The sequence below is a fragment of the Ranitomeya variabilis genome, chromosome 2 (assembly GCF_051348905.1).
Source record: "Ranitomeya variabilis isolate aRanVar5 chromosome 2, aRanVar5.hap1, whole genome shotgun sequence".
Classification (NCBI taxonomy): Eukaryota; Metazoa; Chordata; class Amphibia; order Anura; family Dendrobatidae; genus Ranitomeya; species Ranitomeya variabilis.
The window spans coordinates 693,039,982-693,066,901 of record NC_135233.1 but is presented as its reverse complement, the minus strand read 5'-3'; the positions used below and the strand labels follow the sequence as shown (position 1 = coordinate 693,066,901).

Sequence of the window (26,920 nt, the reverse complement as noted above, 5' to 3'; positions counted from 1 at the left end):
CCGCTTCCCTGCACTGTCAGCGCCGGCCGGCCGTAAAGCAGAGCACAGCGGTGACGTCACCGGTCTGCTTTACGGCCGGCGCTTACACAGTGCAGGGAAGCGGACGCCGGGGAACGCGACAGACACCAGATTGTAAGTATGTAGTGTTTGGTTTTTTTTACATTTACACTGGTAACCAGGGTAAACATCGGGTTACTAAGCGCGGCCCTGCGCTTAGTAACCCGATGTTTACCCTGGTTACCCGGGGACTTCGGCATCGTTGGTCGCTGGAGAGCTGTCTGTGTGACAGCTCTCCAGCGACCACACAACGACGAAACAGCGACGCTGCAGCGATCAGCATCGTTGTCTATATCGCTGCAGCGTCGCTTAATGTAACGGTACCTTAAGGCTATGTGCCCACGTTGTGGATTCCAGGGCTGTGGAGTCGGTAAGCCACAGTTGCGACTCCAACTCCTGGATTTTATCCGACTCCTTCATAAATGGCCAATTCTTAACAATAAATTTACTGTTGCAAAATATTAACATCGTGCTTATTCAGTTTCTCATCATCATAAGTAATCAGACCACTTAGAGCAAAAACTATATTTATTAGAATACAATTAGAATATAGCAAATAACTTTTATAAACTTTTCTAAACTCTTGTAAGTAAATATGCAATTAACACTTATGCAGTTAAAAAGATGAAATCTATAGATTAGTCCTCAGAAAAAGTATTGCCTCTGTCAGATCCTCCTTCATGGATGCCCTCAAATCTGATCTAATTATTTTGAGAGCAGAGAACAACCTCTCTACACTAACTTGGGTTGGTGGCAAAGCAGTAACCACTCGGGCAACATCTGTGACAATGTCAGGATACAGAGGAATGGCTTTGTTGCACTGTTATTTTTGATGAACTGTACTGGCTGTGTTCTTTGATGGGGATGACTCTTCTATGCGGGAACGCTTTGCATGGTCCTTGTGATCCAAATATTTTTCGAAATTAAATTCTTCATCAGTTGATGAGGGTGAAGATGTGGCAGGACGACCAAATTCTTCTTGTTCCTCCTGACTGTTCTGCAACCCTTTCATCCTTACTGCTATTTCAAACAGAGCTTCTTTTCCTTTAGTTAGCTGTTGATCATCTAGAAGAATCCGATGCATTGGGTCTACATAAACAGCTGCCAAAAGAATGTTATTTTGTAATAGTAGCTCCTCTCTCCGTTTCATTGATGTAGCAATGCCACTTGCAATTAACCCTCCTCTTTGGGACAGGCGAAACATCAGGTTCTTCCACTCCTTTAATTAAATACCTGGAGTTAAGTCCTCTGCTTGTAATTTTTTAGTCACTGTAAATGGGTGCTCTAGTAATTTTTCCAGCTCAGTCACCTGATTCCACTGACCTTCATTTAGCGTCAGCTGAGGGTTAGCCATGTCTACAAGAAAGGTTTTCAGTTCTACCAAGAGCTGAATCATTAAGTAAGTACTGCCCCATCGTGTGGCTTGATCAATAATTGCCCCTTTTCCAGCACGTCTCTTCAAAACTGAGTCAACTTTAGGAGTCCTGGAAACCGTAGCTAATTTTCTCACCTTGCCAATCAGTGCAGCAGCATATCCTTCTTGCAGACTGTCTCTTATAGCCAGCTGTAGCGTATGCACAACACAGCGCATGTGATGAATAAAAGAACGTATTGACACAGTCAACAAGATCATCTAAACTATCATGTTGCTGTTCATCTGAAGCAACTTCAGTTTGCTCCTCAGTTACAATACTGTGTTCCTCTATTTCAAACATGTCTGTGGACCCAGAATGTTCTTCTAGCTGCTGGTCACCATCATTACTCTCATTCATTAGCTTAATAGTACTTATCATATTTGAAGCATTGTCAGTTACGACAGAAAGAACTTGCTCTTTTTAAGTTCATAGTCTTGCAGAACCTTTTCCACAAAGACCTGGAGAAACTCACTGGTGTGATGAGCTTTGGTGTCTTTTACTGCCAATGTCTTGGTAACTATTTCATTTTTGTCACAAACAAATCGGACATTGATGGCAAAATAGTTCACTCTGTGACGTGTGCAGGCATCCATTTTATGAAACAGAAAGCGTCCCTTGAGAGTTTTTTTAAGTTCTTCCTTTTGTTTAAAAGCTTCTTCGATTACTAATTTTCTAATACTCTCTCTCTCCAGAGAAACACCAAGCTTGCGGGCCATTTCCCCAATCAGACACCTAAAAGCTGGTTGTGAAAATAATGAAATAGGCACACTATCCTTTACAACAAGCTCTATGATCTGTTTTTTAAATGTATCTATTGTCACAGCAACTTTGTCACAGACAAAATATCTTGCAACTGATGGCTGCAAAGTTCTCTGCTCCTTTGTTTGGCTGGAAGAGTTGGGCACTGGTTCATTGGTTTGGATGCAGTCTTTTTCATCCACTGCTTTCAGTACTTCTGGATGAAAGCGCTGTAAATGTCTCTTTAGATTAGAAGCTCTGGTAGGAGCATTTTTATCTTTGCCTGAATATGCACTGATCTTGGCTTCACAGCATTTGTTTTCGTCTGGATCATTTGTCATACACTGACAGACATAATGTTTTCTATCTTGAGTGATGGTGAAATGTTCAAATACAGCTGATTTAATGTGACGCTTCTTTGACATTCTCAGGTTTTTAATTCTGCATTCACAATCCAAATGACAATTGTTTTTCCTAAAAACAATTGTACAAAATTATTGCCAGGTCGTACAACTGATATAGTGGTCAGTAATACTGTTATTCCTCATGTACTCACAGTTAACTGATGCAAAGTTTGTTGAAAGGATAATACTTCTTACAGTCTTCCTCTTCTGAGTAGCAGCTGTGAGATGCTTGGAAGATGCACACCTAGTAAACATCTAGTCTAGAGGAGGAGCTTTACTACTAAGAATTTGCAACACATTTTCACTTTCAGTTTCATACATTGTAAGTAGGGGGGTTGGGGCAGCATGACGTTAACCAAGTATAAGATTAGATAAGGGCAGTGGAGAACAGTGACACACAAGAAGTAAGAAATGTCTCCATCTCCAGCAGAACTGCTTATCACTGTTGTTCATAGTTTGATAGAACATATATATTTGAGTAACATTTATAAAATTCATATGAAAGTTTAATTATGAAATATTAATAAAAAAATTTTAAAGCTGGAGTAGGAGTCGGTATATTTCTACTGGCTCCAACCAAAACTAACTCCGACTCCACAGCCCTGGCGGATTCGTGTGAGAATTTTCCGCACTATTTTTGAAAAATCCACAGGTAAAATGCACTGCGTTTTACCTGCGGATTTACCGCAGATTTCCATTGTTTTTTGTGCGGATTTCACCTGCGGATTCCTATTGAGGAACAGGTGTAAAATGCTGCAGAATCCGCACAAAGAATTGACATGCTGCGGAAAATACAATGCAGCGTTGCCGTGCGGTATTTTCTGCACCATGGGCACAGCGGATTTGGTTTTCCATAGGTTTACATGGTACTGTAAACCTGATGGAAAACTGCTACGAATCCGCAGCGGCCAATCCGCTGCGGATCCGCAGCGGCCAATCCGCTGCGGATCCGCAGCCAAATCCGCACCGTGTGCACATAGCCTAATTCTAACCCTAGCCCTAATCCTAATTCTAACCCTAGCCCTAATCCTAGTTCTAACCCTAACCCTAGTGGAAAAATGAAAGTAAATATATTTTCTTTATTTTTATTATTGTCCCTACCTATGGGGGTGATAAAGGGGGGGTTAATTTACTATTTTTTTTATTTTGATCATTGTGATAGGTTTTATCAGTGATCAAAATGTACCCGGAATGAATCTGCCGGACGATTCGGCGGGCGCACTGCGCATGCGCCCGCCATTTTGGAAGATGGCGGTGCCCATGGAGCAGACGGACGGACACTGGGAGGCTCGGTAAGTATGAGGGGGGGATCGGAGCACGGGGGGTGGGATCAGAGCACGGGGGGAGCAGACAGGAGGACAGGGGAGCGGACAGGGGAGCGGAGCACAGGACGGAGGAAGCGATCGGTGGCGGTGGGGGGGCAGATCAGGGTTTCCAGCCATGGCCGATGATATTGCAGCATTGGCCATGGCTTGATTGTAATATTTCACCATTTTCATAGGTGAAATATTACAAATCGCTCTGATTGGCTGTTGAAAGTGAAACAGCCAATCAGAGCGATCGTAGCCACGGGGGGGTGAAGCCACCCCCCCTGGGCTGAAGTACCACTCCCCCTGTCCCTGCAGATCGGGTGAAATTGGAGTTAACCCTTTCACCCGATCTGCAGGGACGCGATTCCCTCCATGATGCCACATAGGCGTCACAGGTCGGATTGGCACCGACTTTCATGATGCCTACGTGGCGTCACAGGTCGGGAAGGGGTTAGAGAACGCCGCTTGGTTAGCACCCAAGCATGCTCGGATAACATTTTCTCCAAGCAGGTTCACTCATCACTAATGGTTACCCAATATGTGTAGGTTGGTGTGTTTGTTTTATGTATATAATAGGCCCCAGCAGCTTTGCGATACCGGACCGAGACCCAGCGATCATGTGACTGCCGGGTCCTACAGAAGAATTTGGCCATGCCAATGCTTCTGTCCACTGCAGAGCTGTATAGCGCTCACTGACCATGATGTGGTTGGCAAATGAGAAAACAGTTGTCAAAAGATAAGTTCTGTCTGCAAGACAGTGAGTCTGCCTCTTAGAAAATGTACATCTGAATGAGGCTTATCTGAGGTTTTCACGGACAGAACGTGTACCCATTATAGATTATGGGGATGTTCACATTTCAGTTGCTGCCTATAGAAGTCTATGGATTATTGAAAACAAGCTGTACTGAGGCACAACTACAAATAGAACTGCTAAAAAACTTGGGATAAAACTCAATGATCAGAAACACTGCAATTCCTCACGTACACACAACTTATCCTAAAATGTCACTGACTAACAGGTACCCTTTAAAATCTAGCAGGTGGTATACACTGAATAACTGGGCAACTTTCATAAGAACACAAATGGAAGTTCTAGAAGTGGGTCATGTTGTTGTCATTCGCCTCTCTTAACTCTCCTTATGTATTGTAATAGAAATACAACTCAGCTAGCAATGCATTGCACAGACAAGACAGGCACAGAATTGCCATATCTTTAAAAAGGGTTATATTTATCAAACATTAAAAAAATAACAGGAATAAAAACTATTGCTTTTTAGTGCATTACCGTAATTGTTAAACAACTATATCTGGTTGAAAAATAAGAGCTTCTCTTACTGACGGTAGAAATGTAACTGAAATGGGATCGTTTGTCTCCACAGGGCGTAACATTGGACTTCTGATCTAAATCTAACAGCATCTCTATACTGACCCTTTCCTGGTCGACTTGAAGCCCCGCAGAGTTTGCATGGCTTTAAAGAGTTTGAACGATCTAAGCAAGCCTCTGACTGCATTAACACCAAGTTCCTATTGCAAAATGGCAAAACTAAGATTTGTAAGGAAGAAAAGTGTGCTATTCATAGATAAGAATAGGACCAGATCCCAGGATGCCAATTAACCCAACTGTACATTTTTTAAGAGGAGCACAAAATTTTCCTGAACTGGGGAAGGCCACCTCATGCTGCAGACAAGGAGACATTATCAGGGGGTTGGCTGCTACTAAAAGCCAGGAACAGGCTACGCCCCCTCCCCGTGGACTGCAGACAAGATATCATCATCAGGGGACTGGCTGCTGCTGAAATCCAGGAGCAGGCCACGTCCTTCCCCTTCACCACGGACTGCAGACAAGGAGACATCATCGGGGGGCTGGCTGCTACTAAAAGCCAGGAACAGGCTACACGCCCTCCCCGCGGACTGCAGACAAGGAGACATCATCAGGGTGTGACAGTGCGTTACTGGAGTGTGCAATTCCATACTGTTACTATCAGCCAGTGAAGAGCAGCTCCTGCCACACTGAAGTATATGCATACTGGGTTTTCCTTTACAATGACCGTGATCACCAGAATGAAGCAAAAACAATAACAAGCCAAACAAAAAGAATTAAAAACATTTACAAAGCATAAAAAACTTATGAAACTTATGAAACTAAAGTGTTATAAAGATTATAGAACTGTGCTGGGCATCTCATCTTTATAGTTTATGAGGGAAGGGACAGCACAAAAATCAATTTTCTCCTTGAGTGCTTCTTTAATATCCAGACTCCATACCATTAAAATAGCTGTCGGACAAACAAAGCTTCGGTACCCCCATACACATGAATGTACACAGCTTGGCTGAGTGTGCTTATGTTTTTAAAAGTGGAAAAAGCCTCTGCCAGACATTTGCAGCGACTTTACTCAAGAACAACAAAAAGCAGGCATTAAAATACAAATTACCTGACCCTCACCTCCCCAGGCAAAAAAATATGAATGAGAAAATCAGGCGGCCTCCGTACAGAAAAAAAACATCAGATGATATCAACGGGATTGGACAGCTTTAGGCCTCATTCAAAAACAGTGGGGAGCCAGAGTGGCCCGAGGGTGGCGCGAGAGTGGCCCGAGGGTGGAGCGAGAGTGGCCCGGGGGTGGAGCGAGAGTGGCCCGGGGGTGGAGCGAGAGTGGCCCGGGGGTGGAGCGAGAGTGGCCCGGGGGTGGAGCGAGAGTGGCCCGGGGGTGGAGCGAGAGTGGCCCGGGGGTGGAGCGAGAGTGGCCCGGGGGTGGAGCGAGAGTGGCCCGGGGGTGGAGCGAGAGTGGCCCGGGGGTGGAGCGAGAGTGGCCCGGGGGTGGAGCGAGAGTGGCCCGGGGGTGGAGCGAGAGTGGCCCGGGGGTGGAGCGAGAGTGGCCCGGGGGTGGAGCGAGAGTGGCCCGGGGGTGGAGCGAGAGTGGCCCGGGGGTGGAGCGAGAGTGGCCCGGGGGTGGAGCGAGAGTGGCCCGGGGGTGGAGCGAGAGTGGCCCGGGGGTGGAGCGAGAGTGGCCCGGGGGTGGAGCGAGAGTGGCCCGGGGGTGGAGCGAGAGTGGCCCGGGGGTGGAGCGAGAGTGGCCCGGGGGTGGAGCGAGAGTGGCCCGGGGGTGGAGCGAGAGTGGCCCGGGGGTGGAGCGAGAGTGGCCCGGGGGTGGAGCGAGAGTGGCCCGGGGGTGGAGCGAGAGTGGCCCGGGGGTGGAGCGAGAGTGGCCCGGGGGTGGAGCGAGAGTGGCCCGGGGGTGGAGCGAGAGTGGCCCGGGGGTGGAGCGAGAGTGGCCCGGGGGTGGAGCGAGGGTGGCCCGGGGGTGGAGCGAGGGTGGCCCGGGGGTGGAGCGGGGGTGGAGCGAGAGTGGCTCGGGGGTGGAGCGAGAGTGGCCCGGGGGTGGAGCGAGAGTGGCCCGGGGGTGGAGCGAGAGTGGCCCGGGGGTGGAGCGAGAGTGGCCCGGGGGTGGAGCGAGAGTGGCCCGGGGGTGGAGCGAGAGTGGCCCGGGGGTGGAGCGAGAGTGGCCCGGGGGTGGAGCGAGAGTGGCCCGGGGGTGGAGCGAGAGTGGCCCGGGGGTGGAGCGAGAGTGGCCCGGGGGTGGAGCGAGAGTGGCCCGGGGGTGGAGCGAGAGTGGCCCGGGGGTGGAGCGAGAGTGGCCCGGGGGTGGAGCGAGAGTGGCCCGGGGGTGGAGCGAGAGTGGCCCGGGGGTGGAGCGAGAGTGGCCCGGGGGTGGCGCATCAGATTTTCTTATGCATGGAGTAATGGGGGAAAAAAAACAAAAATAAATCTCTACCTTCCCCAATCTTAAAGTCCATGAAAATCGGACCACACATCGGACCAGCCATGTGGTCTGATTTATTCATTCACCCATTGACAATTTTTATCAAACGTTGAACGAACATGTTTTTTCCACAGATTACTTGCTCTGACAAGTTACTTGCCCCACAGACTTTCACAGGTACAAGTCACAGATCGCGCTCGTTCACAAAAATGGGACATCTGAATGAGGTCTTAGTCTAATGTGGGGGAGGGTGCTTTACTTCCATTAGCTCAAGTTACAATTTAGGAAGAAACTGCTCCAACAGAGCCCAAGAAATACTGTATAAAAAAAAAAAAATTGTACAGATATTCTTATCACCGAATGAAGATATTATAATATGAGCAATGGTCAAATACAGCAAAACACCTGCCAATAAAAAGTTCTCACACACAATCCTACAAGGCATGCCTTCTATAAAGCCAGCACAAAGCTCGTAGGCTGCTGTAATATTGAGAAGATTAAGAGTTTTCGTCTGGAGACCAGACCGCTGACTTATTCCGTATACACGGCCCTCTCTTTATTGCACTTGTACAACTATCTGCTGTTCAGTTCGCTGACACAATTTTGAGATCCAAATTAGTATTTTTCAGTTGTCAATCGTAGCATTAGATTTTTTTAGGAGGCAATATCTTTCTTGGATGGCAGTCTGTGAGCTCTGTGACCACTAAATTATTTCCCCATGACAATTTGACGCTGATGGCATCCCTGTCTCCACGGGGGCCCCTATACCAGTCTGATGCCCAGAAATGACAAGTTATGCTCTCGAATGTCCCTCATGAAACAACCTCGTGATCAATCCCATTTATATTGATTTACATATACCCAGACTCCCATATAATGACAAGTGACAATGAGAATTTCTCAGCCAATATACTGACAAAGTCTAAGGGTCTGTTTATGTGAGAAACGAGAAGAAAACTGGAAACGAATGGTTTGTGCTGTGACACAAGGCAGGACCAATTACAGTCTGCGCACATCAATCTCGGCAGCTTGGCAGTTTCCACCGAGCTAACAGGCGTAACCTGCATGAACCTTCCCCATGGCATCAATCAGCAGGCAGCACCCTGGATGTGACTTGACCTCATAGCAATGTGGAGCTCTCAGCCTGTATGGGGAATACGGAACTCCATTACTTCACACTATATGTCCGCCTTCTCATGTAGATAAAGCTTATTCATATAATAAAAAGGTAGAACACGACACATGCATTTATCTTGTAGCTTACTGGGGACCAGTCATCTGATTAACGGTGCCCGAACCACAGGCAGCCTGAATCAGAGGGCAGCTGAGCAGACCCTGTGCATGAATATACAGGCCATTTGCATCCATCATAATGCACAATTCCCCTTGTTTAAAGGTGGAAGTAGGCCCCCTTTACCTCTTGGGTCCCTGCGTAACTGTACAGGTTGCACCAATGGCTCATCCGCCCCGGGGCTGAGGTTTTTAGAGCCAGGTATCACTTAAAACATACTTAGAAAAATCAGGCAGCAACATTAAGTCTAAAGGCACATTCAGACATCTGCACGAGTCGGTCTGAGATCAGACCACAATGAGTGGACTGGTCACAGGTCTTCCGTCCAGAGTGACCGCTTCATACATTTCTATGAAGCCATCACGCTTGCCAGTCCAATCTTGGACTTATTTGTACGAGTGTCTGAATGCATCCTTAGGCTGACTAGTCTGAGACCAGACTCTATAGGGTTTTCCCGGCGTTGCTCTCCTAGATGGATAAGACTCTCCATAGTGCACACATAAGAAGAGACCAGTCAGTCTCAAGGATCTGGGTGCAGAGAAGCCGCTGGAGACCTTGGACTGATCCTTGGAAAAGCACAGTCCTAGGTTTTCTATGAAACGCTGCAATGTTTTAGAGTAAAACATACATATCTGCAATAACGCCGTCAGTGGTTTGGGCACCATGAATGAGCTGACAGGTTCCCATTAACAATAGACTCTAGTTTAAGGGTTCATTTATACAGCACGACCAATGCCACAATACTACTGCTGATCGGTAAACTTTCACCAATCAGTGGTCATTTGTTTACAAGGGCAGATCAATTCACGATTATCTTGCAGCACAAATGCCCCTTGAAACATTTTAATTCTTCAGGACAAAAGCGACCGGTGTGACTTTCTAAACTGTATACAATAGTAGAGATAAAATCTTGAAAATGGCGAGGAATTAAATAAGACTATATTTTCCAGTTTTACTCTAGTAATTGATGGTTGCTCTGCTGGCGCAAAGTGTGTGCTGTACGATGATGTAAGCAGAAGCAGTCAAGCCCGCTTCAGAGCAGCGGCGCTCACAAGCTATATAGCCCTCTTCAGAGTAGCGCTCACATAGTCCATGAGCCAAGAACCAAATTTGACGATATCGGTACCAAGCGGAGTGACTAATTCTCTTTGGTATTTTTAGGTAGATGCATGTCTGTAGTTTATTTTTTGATATGATAGCCCTTACATATACGTAGCTTATTAACCCCTTCAGCCCTAGGCCTATTTGTACCCAAGTGCCTAAGCCAATCTGACCTGTGCCACTTCATGGGCTAATAACTTTGGAACGCTTTCACCTATCCAAGCCATTCTGAGATTGTTTTCTCGTGACATATTGTACTTCACGTCAGTGCTAAATGGGAGTCAATATATTTTACCTTTCTATATAAAAAAATGCTAAATATTCGGAAATTTTGGAAAAATCGGCAATTTTTTAACTTTGAAATTCTCTGCTTTTTACAAAAATACTGATACCCCCCATAATAGTTATTAATTTACACTCCCCACATGTTTACTTCATATTGGCATCATTTTGAAAATGAAACCTTATTGTTTTACGACGTAATAGGGCTTATAGTTTTATGCGCAATTTTTCACATTTACAGCAAAACCCACTTTTCAAAGGACCAAGTCACTTCTGAAGTCACTTTAAGGGGCTTACATAACAGAAACCACCCATAAATTACCCCATTTTGCAAACTACACCCCTCAAGCTGTTCAAAACTCATTTTTAAAAACTGTTAACCCTTTAGGTGTTCCACAGGAATTTTAGCATGAGCCAAGAACCAAATATGACGATATCGGTACCACCCGGAGTGACTAGATGTAGTATTTGTAACAAAATTTAATCCAAGTTATGTAAATACACACTGAACATGTCATGTGCATATATATATATATATATATATATATATATATATATATATATATATATATATATATATATATATATATATATATATATATATATATATATATATGTTACTCCATAATATCTTCAACATCGGACTCTGAATCTGACTGTTGTTCTACTGGCTCGTCTTCAGTACCCTTGTTCTGGCATGTCTGTAATCTGCACATGTCTGTGCACTTCAGGCCATTGCTGAGGCAAGTACACTGAGGAAGTTCACATGACCGCACACACTTGCAGGACAGTAGCTGTATAATAGCTTCTGGTGCTGGTGCCCCTTGCATCCACTTGACAACAAGCTTTCCGTCGTTATCTATCATCCAACCGCAGTCTGTTGGGTTTGCAACCCATGGCTGGCTCTGCAGACTTCTCCTCCAGATCGCAGCCTGGTAGTTTGCACGCAGTGCATGCATGAAAAGGCAGTCCTGGCAAGGAGGGAGTTGACTTGACTCTACCACTCCACGTCTGGCACAGAACAGCTGATAACGGAGCCTGTTTACCTCAGTTGTTTGGGTAGTTGGCAGGTACATGTGGCAGGTGATTTCCTGTAACTTCTCAAAAAGTTCGGTAGACACTTCCCATGAACGACCAACTTCCTGAAAGGCATCCTGGTATGTCTTGTTCATCTTCAACTGCTTGAGTGTCGTCATCTTCCCACGGCCAGCGAATGCACTGACGGTGTCACAGCCTGTAAATGCATGCATACCAATCAATGAATCACATACGCTGCCTCCCAATGTTCGGCTCAGAGTGGTGATATCCAGGAATCTTGTCCGGTTCTGTGTACCGCATTTCTGGAACAGGTGGGATGGGATTTTGTGGCACATGCCCAGACACAGGACCATGACATCAGTATCCTCCGAAGTGATGATGACCGACTTGTAACCAGATTCTGCTGCATGAAGAGCATGGAGAAGGAGGCGTGTGTCTGCTTCTTCTTGATTTGACTTAAGGTCAGCAGCCTCTTCCCACTGTTCTTTGGTGATCTTAAAGCAGAGCTGCTCACATGTGACATACAGCTCCTTCTCCTCAAGCTTCTCCCTGTGGTGTTTCGCCTTCCATTCTTCTACCAGAAACTTTATGAGACTTGCCTTGTTGGAGGAACTACTTAGAAGCTTTTTCCACTGCTGGATGTTGTGCCCATGTTGAATGTTCTTGAAATGGATCCCTGTGCCTTCATATCTGTTGACTCTTTCTGTATCTTTGATGGATGTCTCCTTGTAGACGTCAAAGACAATATCAATGCGCTTGCTCTTAGCACCCTCATGGATAGCGCGACTCATTGCTGTGCCTGCTAGCTGGCCAAATGTTGCATTGTTTCCCTTCAGTTTCTGAACCAGGCTCATCCCATCAATGATGGTTGCAGAGGGCTCGGGGATCACTTCTGCAGGACGAGCATTCCTCTCCAACTCCCTTGCGAGGGCAGCCTTGTTGGTCTTGCGGATAGACCCATCACCATTGGCAAGTGCCCATGGCAATGGACCCAGGGGATGAGTCAAGACATCACTCATTTGTAGCTTTCTGTTCTCAGCTACAAGTATCATCTGGCCAAATAGGTTTCTGTCAGCCTTCAAAATTACCTCCTTGCCAAGACCTTGTCTGCGTGTCTTCATTTGGATGTTAGAGAACGTTTTAAGTTTGTTCTTCGTCATCTTGTCATGAAACAATGTAGTTGGCTTATCGGTACCCAAACGCTCATCCTTGAATGTTTGATATGCATCCTCTCCTATACTGTATGCCCCTTGAAGGTCTTTGGCTACATCTGGTGGTGCTACAGTCGCTGTTGACAAACTGATAAGTTCACCATTATGCTCTTTGTTGAAGGGGTTCACCCAACCTGTCTCCAGCAGTTGAACGAAAGATTGGACATCGGCTTCATCTCTTCTAATCCTAGACACCTGTAGGTCTGAATGGCTGAAGTCAGTATATTGTTGGCCTACCAGGGCCCTCAGCTGCCTCAAGTACATACTGCGGTACTCTGATGTCAGGTAGAACCTGGAAACAGCTCCAACTTTGAGGCTGAAGCCTTTTGTGCCCCCTGGTGTCTGGGTGTCTTTGTTGATTGTCTCTTCAATGGTCTGGTCCACAGGAATTCGTCCAAAAGGATTCTTGCTACCGATCTGGACCGAAAAGCCACCTTGCATGAAGTATTCATGGACCTCTGGGTGTTCTATGGGCAGCCGAGACATTGTGGCATAGTAATAGGTTAGGTATCGGGCATAGTTGACCTTGTCATAGGCAAAACACCATGGTATCATCTGTCGGATTGCTCCTAGGTGAAGCATCCAGTTGCCTTCTCTTGAAGCTCGAACCAGGGCCAGCATGGTCTCGACCATGTCCAAGTATGACATCCAGAATGCTGAGAGTTGTTCATTTCTGAGGGTCTCAAGATAAACTTGAAAGAGCTTCAGGGTAAGTGTGCAAGATTCATTATCCAAGAGCTTTTCGAAGGATCCCTGCGACACACTGATGCGAAAGTTTGTGATGTTCTTCAGTGTTTCATCCAGATGGTGAAGGTCCCTTGCATGGTTTTCTTCTAGCCATGGAAGGAAGTTTTTCCATGCAAGCCTCATAAGTGCTTCATAGACCAGCTTGTGTAGTCTCACTGCTCTGTTGTACCTCCGGCCGTCCATCACTCCAGACACTGATCCTTCAGCGATTACACCGGATTCAACACACAGATCTCTAAGGCCTGCATCCTGAAATCTGTTCCCTATGATAGAGAGGAGATTACAGATTGTGTGGAAGACACCCATTCTAATTATAATGTTCTTGAACTTCTCCTGTTTCCAGATAACCTCGGCAGCTTTGGCATAGAGTGCTTGATCAAACACACACACAATTCTGTTAAGCTTCAGGGTCTGCATGATGGCATGTGTTTGCTCCAAGACTTCATTCACAGTGGACATGGCTGTTGCAGGAGCATTGATAGTGGGCAGGTAGCTTACAGTGTCCTGGGCCACTACAATGTCGCTGCGGATTTTTATGTTGAACCCAGTCCAACTGCTGGTGGTCTGATCCTCATGGTCTGACATTCTAGCCAGAAGCCAGATATGGTTTTTGGTTTTTGAATCCTGGACCTCCTTGGTAGTGTCACAAGCCTGGGAGGTGTCAGCCTCTACAGAGGGAGATAGGAGCTCTGCAGAGAAGACCGGAGAGTCCTGTTCAGCACAGAACGTGTATGTGTCAGTGTGTGTGCGTGTGTTGGGGCACCTCAGGGTGTTTTCAAATGTGACATAGCCCCCTAGATTTCTTCCAGTAAAATTTGCACTCCAAAAGTCATTTGGCGCTCCTTCCCTTCCGAGGCCTGCCGTTCCCCAATACTGCAGTGTACAACAACATATCGGGTGTTGTTGTGTTCGGGAGAGATTGGTGAACAAATAGTGGGGTGCATTTTTTGCTGGTACACCTCTTAAAAATAAAAAAATGAGCCTAAAATGACACCTTCATGTAAAAAATGCACTTTTTCCATTTTCTCAACCAAGTGTTTCCAACTACTGTGAAACACTGGTTGGGTCAAAGTGGTCACTATACCCCCTAAAAGATTCCTTGGGGGTGTAGTTTCCAAAATAGGGTCACTTTTTGGGGTTTCCACTGTGGGGGTACCTCAGGCAGCCTTCAAATGTGACATGGCCCCCTAGATTTCTTCCAGTGAATCCGCCACCCAAAAACCACATAGCGCTCCTTCCGTGTTGAGCTGTGCTGTGTGCCCATACTTTAGTTTACGAGTACATGTGGGGTGTTTCTATAAACTGCAGAATTAGGGTAACCAAGTTTGGGTTTGCCGTTAACCCTTGCTAGGTTGCAGGTAAAATTGGATTACAATGTAATATCTGGAAAAAAAATGAAATTTTGAAATTTCGCCTTCATTCTGCTAAAATTCCTGTGGAACACCTAAAGGGTTAACAGTTTTTAAAAATGAGTTTTGAACAGCTTGAGGGGTGTAGTTTGCAAAATGGGGTAATTTATGGGTGGTTTCTGTTATGTAAGCCCCTTAAAGTGACTTCAGAAGTGACTTGGTCCTTTGAAAAGTGGGTTTTGCTGTAAATGTGAAAAATTGCGCATAAAACTATAAGCCCTATTACGTCGTAAAACAATAAGGTTTCATTTTCAAAATGATGCCAATATGAAGTAAACATGTGGGGAGTGTAAATTAATAACTATTATGGGGGGTATCAGTATTTTTGTAAAAAGCAGAGAATTTCAAAGTTAAAAAATTGCCGATTTTTCCAAAATTTCCGAATATTTAGCATTTTTTTATATAGAAAGGTAAAATATATTGACTCCCATTTAGCACTGACGTGAAGTACAATATGTCACGAGAAAACAATCTCAGAATGGCTTGGATAGGTGAAAGCGTTCCAAAGTTATTAGCCCATGAAGTGGCACAGGTCAGATTGGCTTAGGCACTTGGGTACAAATAGGCCTAGGGCTGAAGGGGTTAATAAGCTACGTATATGTAAGGGCTATCATATCAAAAAATAAACTACAGACATGCATCTACCTAAAAATACCAAAGAAAATTAGTCACTCCGGGTGGTACCGATATCTGGCCCGGCTCATGGACTAACAAGCTATATAGCTCTCTTCAGAGCAACGCTCACAAGCTATATAGCCTTCTTCAGACCAGCGCTCACAAGCTATATAGCCCTCTTCAGAGCAGCGCTCACAAGCTATATAGCTCTCTTCAGAGCAGCGCTCACAAGCTATATAGCCCTCTTCAGAGCAGCGCTCACAAGCTATAAAGCCCTCTTCAGAGCAGCGCTCACAAGCTATATAGCTCTCTTCAGAGCAGCGCTCACAAGCTATATAGCTCTCTTCAGAGCAGCGCTCACAAGCTATATAGCCCTCTTCAGAGCCGCGCTCACAAGCTATATAGCCCTCTTCAGAGCAGCGCTCACAAGCTATATAGCCCTCTTCAGAGCAGCGCTCACAAGCTATATAGCCTTCTTCAGAGCAGTGCTCACAAACTATACAGCCCTCTTCAGAGCGGCGCTCACAAGCTATATAGCCCTCTTCAGAGCGGCGCTCACAAGCTATATAGCTCTCTTCAGAGCGGCGCTCACAAGCTATATAACCCTCTTCAGGGCAGGGCTCACAAGTTATATAGCAAATAGCACGTAGGTACTACTCTCCTTACCTTGGTGACCACCCACACAAAATAGACTACAGTGGTGGCCGGTAACCTAGGAAATGTATAGTAAACAATGAAAAATCCCTCACTTTGTGAGAAATTGTTTTTACAAGCACTTTGCAATTTTAATTATTTAAGATGTTGAAAAAGCCCTTTAATTCAAGATATATAAATGAAGATTGAGTAGAGAATTTTCAGTATAACTCAGATTACCAGGTTTTAAAAACACAGTCGGTGAGTAAAGCTTGTCTGAAATGGAATTTATAGAAATTTTTTGGGAAGCAGCAACTATCACATGCATGCAATGCATTAGACTGCGCCAACAGTACATTACACATCCTTAAATGGGATCGCACCTTTATCTTTTTTTTCCAACACTTGTTGAGGACTTGATTTTGTGGCACTTAGCAGTAATTTTTACAGGTTCTTCTTCTCCACTTCCTGTTCTTCCTCACAGACTGTACAGCTGTCCTGTTGTCAAAATGGCTGCTGGTGGAGGAGCATGCACATGCACCTGTCTTTCAGTCTCCTCCAGTGAGAACACACCAAAGCCCCTCACAAGGAAAACCGGCTAATCCGATTGAAAGTGGCTGATAGATCGGTCTGGTCACCTAATCCTCCATCAATACTAACATGTGGATGCTGAGAACATGTAATATTATATATTACTAAGCAAGGAGTACCAAAGGAGCATATACTGTAGGTAGTTTAAAAAATAGTAACACTTTATTAAATTAGCATAATTTAAGCATAAAGTGCGTACAATATACAAGAGTCAACATACAATAAAGTGCTCAAGGATGGTTAAAAGAAATGAGTACCCCCCCGGTGTAAACTGCCCATGTGACCAGCATGCAAAGTTGCAGAGGAAAAAGCAGCCAATAGTCAGTTTAATAAGTTGGCTAGTGGGTGAAGCGTACCCCACAGCACATAACCATAGTATAAGAACCAGCGCTTACCAATGCAGGATAACAGGACAGGGAACACTGGGTTGGATCCACTAGCAGAAACCCCCGAAGCGCGTTTCGCCTTCCGGTATACTTGCTTTCTCATTGTATTTTCCATTCTAGGGTCTCTCTCCGGACCAGCTAGTCGGATCCGGCGAAAAAACGAATCTGTCGCATCAGTTTATCACAATTTGCGACGGATCCGTTTTTTGGTTTTTTTTTTCAAAATTTGCCGGATTAAGCCTGACGGCAAAAAACGGATGTGTGAAAGCAGCCTAAGAGGTGTGTGATACAGTTGAGACACAGGTCTCAGGAGCTGTATGTCTACAGTCTGCAGCCTGTCCTGATAACTGACTAGGACAGACTACAGTTTGAGATAAGATGTTCTTGATATAATTCATGCCAGGAGATCCCCTTTAAAATATAAATTGTATAACTGCATATCTATAGTAAATAGTTATAACACCTATGAGAATGAAGGTTGCTTTTGCATGGCACTGACGTTAGGGCATTTGAATATCTGCATTAAGAATGTCACATCACATTTAGGTTTTCTGCTTCTCTCAGTATACAGCTGCCATATATGCCTCAGTTTGCCCTTAGGCTAGGCTCACATCGCGTTAGGGCAATCCGTTTAACGGATGTGCTAACGATGAACACCAAATTGTCTGGGGCTTTTTTTGCGATCGAGTTAATGCATGGTTGCATTGTGTGTTCTTCTTAACAGGCCCTCAAACGCGGTAGTCCACGTTCGAAGGTGCGTCATAAAATAACAGACCATCACTAGCGCATGCCGATTTAGACATGCGTTAGGATCCGTTACGCTAATGGAAATCAATGGGTGCGTTAATAACGGATCCGTTAAATGGAATGCCCTAACGCAATGTGAAAGTAGCCTTACAGTGGCATAGATCACCCATAGGCTTCTATGTTAAAATCTCAGGATCTATGGAGCAGAGCCAAGCATAAAATGTGTTTGTGTTGTAAATGCTTTTGTATGTATTGGGTAAAATCTTAACATGCATCCAAAATCCCCTTTAAAAGAATTTTAACAAAGCTTTATTTTTACCATCACATGTATATAAAAATGCTCAGAATGTAAATAGTCGGCATTAAGGAGCTTTTCTCAGTGCATTTAGACGCTGTAAGATGGATGGACCCTGAGCCAGGAGACCGAATCAGAAGTCCAATTCGACCACACATCATAGTGGCCAAGTTGGATGAGATCTGAATATAAAGTGCTTGGGCTAAGCAGACGGATCTGTCATCTCTGGGGTCTATTAGTGTTGTTAGAAATGCCAATGCAAACAAGACAATGATGAAAACCTTAAATGATGATGTTCTTATTTATTTTTTTTTAAATTATTTGATTCTACAGGTCATATATGACATGTTCAGCCAAGAAAAAAATCTTTGGAAGTATTTCATTTTATTGATCATCAGCCAAATAATCCATCCACCGCGTGGGCCTTCCAGCATGCACAATAGCTTCCCGATCATCGTATTCTACACAAGGCTACATCCCGCTAGGACAAACGTTCTTAAAGTAGATTTTCAAAATCGCAAATCCTATTTTATCTAATGAACATGAATGCAGAGTGCCAGAAGTCAGCACTGATCATTGATTATTAACACATCCAGAGAGACTGGGTTACTTACAGAATGATACTGCTGGTAACGCTGACCTTTCGGTGAAGAATATTATTTCTATCCTAGTTTATTCCTAGATATTTAAAAGCAATTTTGCAGAGCGCATGAATATTCTGCACTCCAAGCGGCCAATAAAGAGACTCATATTTTCTTAATCAGAATGTTATAGCTGCTAAATGCAACAGAGCAGTTTAGGTAAAGTGTTGCCTATGGTTCCACATCGCAAACCTTAATCACTTCATTAATATCATAGCAGGAGGAAAGTTATCCAGATTGCAAATAAAGCTATGAGACAAATAGGAAGAGAGTCCCAAAAAAAGGAAAAAACAAACTGTACTACAAATATGAATGATAGAAGGATTCTGCTCCATATTTGCAGCTCTCACATGGGAGAAATGAAAATACCAACCATACAAAATACAAAGTGGGACACAGGGGAGTTAAGGAAGGAGAAACCAAATAGGAGAGGATGAGGATGTGCACACAAAACTCCAAGCAACAATCTCCTGAACAAATTCCAAACAGGAACTACATCTCCAACTACAGAACCAGGAAGTAAGAACTAACACTAAGGGTATGTGCACAAGTTGCAGATTTCCTGCAGATCTGCAGCTTTTTTTCCCCATGCAGAAACGCTGCAGATCCGCAAGTGATTTACAGTACAAAGTACAGTACAAATGGCAAAAAAAATGCTGTGCTAATGGTGCAGAAAAATCTGCACAGAAAACGCACTAGATTCAAAAAAGGACAAAGTCAATTCTTTTTGCAGATCTGCTGTGTTTCTGCACCTATTCCATAATAGAAACTGCAGGGGTAAAAAAAGGAAAAAATCCGCACAAAAATCTGCAACGTGTGCACATACCAAAAAAAGGCCCAGATTCTGACCTGCGTTTTCTGCCAAGAAATGCAGAATCTGCACATAAAATATCCACAGTCAAATCTGCAAAGTGTGCACATAGCCTAACAATCCCCAAGTGCCAGATGCAAGCAGAGAGGAGTGGCCAACACTGAACAGCTGAGACAATCCAAGCAGGAAAACTCCATGATTCCATGAGCTTCAACTGAAAAGATTAACTCTTACACTGTTTAATAAAATGGTGAAGTATTTCTAACCAGTATAGAAATGCATGAAACTGGTCTTCTGATCCATCACTTTTGTGGTATCCCCGTGATAGAAGAATTCTGAATATTATCCATTTTGAATGGTGCTTAATACATTAGAGAGCAAATAATGATCCTCCCAAAAAATGAACGATTTTGCTGCAGCTTGTGTTCTGTGCTTGTGAACTGCCCAATATAAAATATGGCATATGTTCCTTTTTATTGTAATGTATAGACTAAGAAATATTTCATATCATCATAACATTTTTATATGTAAACCAGACCGTACGGATATTCAAAAAAATGGTTTGCAGACACTTTTTGACATTACCACAATAAAGATACACAACCAGCTAGTGAGGCACTTGATCTGGGAAAAATCAAAAATAAGCAGACACGTCCTGTGTAGATAATGCACTTTTATCCTGACAATTCAGAACATTGTGTTCCATTTATGGAGGTGAATGAGAGTCCAATTTCCACTCTGACACTTGCCAGGCATGAAACAATGCAGTATCCAGCAAACTCCAAGAATAAACAGGAATACAAGCTCCTGCGATAATGGGTGCTGTCCCTAAAATAAGGTCAGCCTATGGAAACCATTAAGTGGAGCCCATCAGCATAAAATAACGGTTCAAACCAAGTAAACGGATAGGTGCACTCTTGGAGTGGCCGAACAGGTTAATGCACCGTCAACCTACTTACCTGCCTATCTATTTCCACCCTCCTCTTCCTTGATTTACCACCATGGCTTTAAAGGAGCTAGATGGAAAACAAATAGGTTAGAAGAAAACTTCAAATTCTCAGCCACACCAAAAGTGCTCCAGGCATTTCTGCTTGGTTTGAACAGTCATTTTGTACTTCAGGCACCATTATCCATAATGGGGTCTGTAAAATAGTGGTCAATGTAACTGTAAAAAATATCACTATACTCTTATTCCCCCTCCTCAGTAAAACAATTATGTATCTAGTCTTACTTATAGTCATGTATTAAGGTAGCAAATAAACAGTAAAATGGGGCACCCAAATGTTCATCTTAGCAATTAATAATAAACTGTTGAAAGGGTCTCATGCTTGGTTATAAATAATACACTAGAAGCAAAGAAGCTGCAGAAGAAAATCTGACAGCAGGAAACAAAGAGGGAGAGTCACTTGCCAACACCTAATTCTTCCTGTGTGATTTTTTATGTTTAGACTTACAGCCAAAAGCACATTGGCAATCTCATCCCCTTCTGTGCCCATCGTGGAAGCAAATAACAATACGCCAGAAAGCAGCAGCTCCTGGCATCAGTTTTAATGCAAGGAAGACTGCTTAACAATTGTTTTCCAAACTACTTAAGGAATTCATTAGAGCTTCTGCTGGTACTAAAATGTGCCCATGCTACTCATACTGAGCACTTTGTTTGGAAGATAGCCATCGGCTTGTCAAATTTATTACTGGAAAAGAAATAATAAAAATGTGCATATCGGAATATAGTCAAGTGATCTGCAGGATGAAGCACAGTGAAAGTGACCATTCAAAAAGCACAAATTTTAGTTGTATAAAAAGAATATAAAAATCTTACATAATACATAAGTCAACGGAAAATGGCTAATCTTTCTCCAGTTTTAAATGGAGGCATACAGCGTAGCAGCATATCAATGCTTCAGAGAAATCCATGGATGCTATGTCCTAGCTTCATACCATTCATCATAACATAGGAATAAATTAAAGGGGTTGACCAAGCACTATTAACATAATTAAAAACCTGCCTGTTGGATGGTTACGTAATAAATAGTAAACTCCGTCATACTCGCCTAACAGGTCCCACCTCAATCTGGTGCAGACCAATCTGTGGTCTTCTAAGAGATAAGAAGTATCTAACTCTCTCTTCGACAGCCTACAATCTGGCTTCCGTCCCCACCATTCCACTGCGACTGCCCTGACCAAAATTACTAACGACTTACTTACAGCCAAAGCTAACAGACAATTATCTATACTCCTCCTTCTAGACCTGTCCTCTGCCTTCGACACAGTTGACCACTGCCTCCTACTAGATCCTCTCTTCCTTTGGTGTCAAAGACCTTGCCCTATCTTCGATCTCCTCATACCTTACCAACCGCATTTAGTGTTTCCTACTCCCATACTACCTCTTCATCTCGCCCCCTCTCTGTTGGTGTCCCCCAAGGCTCTGTCCTTGGGCCCTTACTTGTCTCAAACACTTGGCCTGGGACAACTCCTAAGGTCCTATGGCTTCCAGTACCATCTATATGCTGATGACACTCAGGCCTACCTCTCTGTCCCAGATGACACCTCTCTGCTCTCCAGAATCCCAGAGTGTCTATCAGCCATATCCTCCTTCCCCTCTCGCTTCCTCAAGCTCAATGTGGACAAATCTGAATTATCTTTCCTCCATCTCGCATATCCTACATGATCTATCTATCAAAATAAATGAAATCACACTTTCCTCTGTCCCCAAAATCCGCTGCCTCGGAGTAAGCCTTGACTCTGCCCTGTCCTTCAAACTGAACATCCAAGCTCTCGTCACCTCCTGTTGCCTCCAGCTCAAAAATATTTCCAGAATCCGTCCTTTCCTCAACCCTCACTCTACCAAAATGCTCGTGCATGCCCTAATCATCTCCCGCCTCGACTACTGCAACATCCTCCTCTGTGGCTTACCTTCTAATCTGTCTCCTCGCTACACTCCTGCTTCCCCTCTTTGCAAATCCCTTCACTTGCTCCCAATTTCCCAGCGTATCCAGTTTAAACTACTAACGCTGACCTACAAAGCTATCTATAACCTTTCTCCTCCATATGTTTCCTAACTAGTCTCTCAATATCCTCCCTCACGTAATCTCCGGTCCTCCCAAGACCTCCTTCTCTCCTCCACACTTATTCGCATCTCACCCAATCGCCTCCAAGACTTCTCCCGAATATCACCCATCCTCTGGAATTCTGTGCCCCAACACGTCCGGTTATCCACCACATGTGGATCCTTAAAAAAACTGAAAACGCACCTCTTGAAAAGAAGCTTACAGCCTGTAATGACAATACAGCCACCTCAACACCATCGGAACTACTGCAACCCTTGACCTATTGTCTTCTTCCCCATAATCCTGTAGAATGTAAGCCCGCAAGGGCAGGGTCCTCTTCGCTCTGTACCAGTCTGTCATTGTTAGTTTGTTTACTGTAAGTGATATCTGTAATTTGTATGTAACCCCTTCTCATGTACAGCACCATGGAATTAATGGTGCTATATAAATAAATAATAATAATAATGTTGCTGTTCCACCAGCCAATAGGTCACTACAACCCATGGTTGGCTGCAGCGGTCAGGTAAACTGAACAGAGCTTCAATGGAAGTTTTAGGATGACGTTCAACAGAATGTTACCGGTCCAGAGGAGACAATGTTTGTTGTGTTTCTACATAACCAACCCCCTGGGCAAAAGTTTTATTCTGCCCAGACTAATTTAAGTAGTTCTGGTGTGAGCATTTACAAAATAAAAAATAGGGGTGTTGGGTCACAAGTAACTTTCAGTGGTCAGATTTTCCATACAAATGGAAAGAAGAAAAATGTATATGTATATGTATGTAGACTACATTTTTTGGCAAGACTGTGGAGAGAATGTGAACCACACAATATAGAAGCAGTAAGCCTAACCCGTGTAGCACTCTTTATAAGCGCACACAATCCAGGCTGGGCTTTGTCCCACGCAGGTCTAATATTACCATGCGGCTTTCTGTATGACACATCGGACTAGTGGTGGTAGGCCTTGTGCCGAGCTATGCCAGGATAATGCTGCCGTCTACCCAATGCAGCAATGTATTACAGAATCAAAAGTTACCTAAAATACACTTTTCCCACAAAATCAAACCCAGTAGGAAGCTTTCCTCCCTTTACAAGTGAAATGGCATATGTCTCCTCTGCACAGCGGCGCCGATGACTATGTCCCTTCTTGAGAAGGGAAAAGCAGAAAACACTTTCTAGCTATGGTATCTTGAACTATAAATATGGGATAATCTCACATTACAATACACAGACAAATTAATCCTTGAAGTAGTCATGTCATAAAACATAACACCACTGCAAAAATAACTGGCCTTAATGGTCACATGCCACATATACAGCATATCATCTCTGCAGCAATCACCAGCCACAGTGGTCACGTGCCACATAAGCTTCCTACATGCCACACATTCAGCATACCATTTCTGCAGCAATTGCCAGCTTCAGCGGTCACGTGCCACATAATCTTCCTACATTCCACATACAGCATATCATCTCTGCAGCAATCACCAGCCACAGTGGTCACGTGCCACATAAGCTTCCTACAGGCCACACATTTAGCATATCACCAATCACTGTCTTCAGTGGTCACATGCCACACATACAGCATATCATCTCTGCAGCAATCACCAGCCACAGTGGTCACGTGCCACATAAGCTTCCTACAGGCCACACATTCAGCATATCACCAATCACTGTCTTCAGTGGTCACATGCCACACATACAGCATATCATCTCTGCAGCAATCACCGGCCTCAGTGGTCACATGCCACATAAGCTTCCTATACGCCACACATACAGCATATCATCTCTGCAGCAATCACCAGCCTCAGTGGTCACGTGCCACATAAGCTTCCTACAGGCCACACATTCAGCATATCACCAATCACTGTCTTCAGTGGTCACATGCCACACATACAGCATATCATCTCTGCAGCAATCACCGGCCTCAGTGGTCACATGCCACATAAGCTTCCTATACGCCACACATACAGCATATTATCTCTGCAGCAATCACCAGCCTCAGTGGTCACGTGCCACATAAGCTTCCTACAGGCCACACATTCAGCATATCACCAATCACTGTCTTCAGTGGTCACATGCCACACATACAGCATATCATCTCTGCAGCAATCACCGGCCTCAGTGGTCACATGCCACATAAGCTTCCTATACGCCACACATACAGCATATCATCTCTGCAGCAATCACCAGCCTCAGTGGTCAAGTACCACTGAAGCTAACAATGTGTGCATAAGGCATATCACGAAAGTAATTTTTTTTGCGTGGGGTGTATCCTACACTTCAGTCCATTCCTGGAGTAAAATTTCTGAACGACTTTACAATTTGGTGCATTTTGGGTAGTTTTTGAAGGATTTGTGGCCTTTGGTGCTCAAGTTCCAAAAACTGACTTAAGGAAAAAAATATATATTCTGGATTTTGCACCAAATTCATAAACGATGTGCACCATTTTGAAGAATGTGATGCAAAAAAAGCATGTGTTTTATAACCTTTGATGGACTTTATAATGACATCTGGCTGCACCATTACTGAGCCTCTCACACACACACGTGAAAAACATAAAAAATGCCATAAACCTCTCGCGTAAAGTTGATGACCCACATTACAGCTGTCTAGTTAACTTAAAGCTTTTTTTAATGCATATATTTTTCTAGAAAGTATAGCTACGCGAAATGTCAAGGACTATTAGCCCTTTACTTGAAAATTATCACCCCCTACACATAATACATCCCTTTAGATTAAGGCCCCATGCTCTTAGCACGGATTAAGCACACAAAGCCGTTTCTTCGCCGGAGAATTCTCTCACAGACAATACCAAATCATCATTTGTTTCTAAAATTTCACATTCACCCAGAAACAAGGCAGAATAAATCTGTTTTGCAGGATCATTAAAAGAAGAACAATCCCTTTACAAAGCCTGTTTAATCCGAGAATGGAAAGATAATCGTGGTATTAGAAATAATGGGTTTTATTCCCAATAGTGTTATCATGATCAGATTAGCATGGCTTTACCTGGTACTCATTTGGCCAAAAGGTGCTAACCGCCAACTCTGCCCTCAGCCAGTCCTTTCCCGTTGCGCCAGTTACATTCCAGATAGGGTTAGCTAGAGGTCCTTTGTTGACCCGCACAAAAATGTTCAACGTCCCGGGATTATCTCGCTTTTGGGTGAACAGAAGGTAGTTAAAATCAATGCAGTGAGTGTCGTTTTCCTTCATGTTAGGAAGCTGAAGACGAGCCTTCTCTCCAGGGTCATGCTTGGAGGAGTCCACAATCATGTAGGAGCCTTCAAAGAAAGGGAAACAAATATCAAGGTCAAGAACTTCACTTTTTCTGGCACAAGGAATTTTCATTCTGTCTTGAGGACACATCTATCACACAAAATGATGTCGAACATGTGTAAAGTGCATTGTAAGCAGCAGAATTTTTACAAAAATCTGCACATTCGCTAAAAGATTTTATAGCTATATAGAGAGTAGAGCTCTGGTAACACAGCCAGAATCTGACAAAGCGAGTCGAGAACCCACCGGAATTGTATGACCTCTGTAAAAGAATAAACTAGAAAAACACAGAAAACATTTGCTGCAGCTGAACGCTTCCTTTTGTACTGAACTTAAACACACGAGGCAGAGAAAGTAGATGGAAATATCGAAAGATAATGATGGATGGCTGCACGGGAGAAGGAAGGAGTCCTTGAACGTTTCATCTTCTACATAGACCTTTACATGCATTATTTCATATTTACAACGCCATAAAGACACTTTACATTCTCAGCGCTCCAAAAAAACTCATGTCTTTTTAATAACAAAAACGTGAATTTGGAAATTGAAGGATAATCCTGACCGGTCCTAAATAAATGTTAAGTATAAATGTAAAAAATGTATTACTTTCCATTAAGTTTTCCGGGACCATATTATTAAGTCTTATTCTTAGGATATAGGCCACCAATTCGAGTTGATAAAAAAAAAAAGTCTGAGAATCTTGGTAAAGCGACCACGTCGGTAATCCAAGGCCGACAGACCAGAAGAAACAAAGTCAAGCTCACAAGGAATGCCTGAATCCAGTACTGTCCGGAGCACGTAGAGTGCTACTGCCAAAAACACCCAAACCTGGAAGCAAGGAAGAGAGATCCAGCGCAAAACACATACAAATCACCTTCATTGGTTAAAATTCAAAACATTCACATTGGCGTAGAACAATAAAAAAAAAAAAGAATTGACGCATTTCTGATGGATCAAGCACCTTTAGTCATGGTCATGACGCACCAGAAATGTGTCAATGTTTTTTTATTGCTCTAAGCCATTGTGGATGTTTCGAACTTTAACATGAACCAATAAAGAAGATTTTTGTGTCGATAGATCGCTCTTCCTGGCTGACAGACCAGAGCCCTGGTAA

At 43.9% G+C, this 26,920-nt stretch overlaps 1 protein-coding gene across 19 annotated transcripts in view; it reads right to left on the bottom strand.

Annotated features, from left to right (window-relative positions):
* Positions 1–26,920, bottom strand: part of PTPRK (protein tyrosine phosphatase receptor type K) — a 402,371-nt gene that overhangs the window by 250,722 nt on the left and 124,729 nt on the right. For all 19 annotated transcript variants that reach the window (XM_077289403.1, XM_077289389.1, XM_077289390.1 and 16 more), the window contains exon 3: positions 25,540–25,811. In XM_077289403.1, the coding sequence (XP_077145518.1) occupies positions 25,540–25,811 (272 nt within the window). The remainder of the gene's footprint in view (positions 1–25,539; positions 25,812–26,920) is intronic.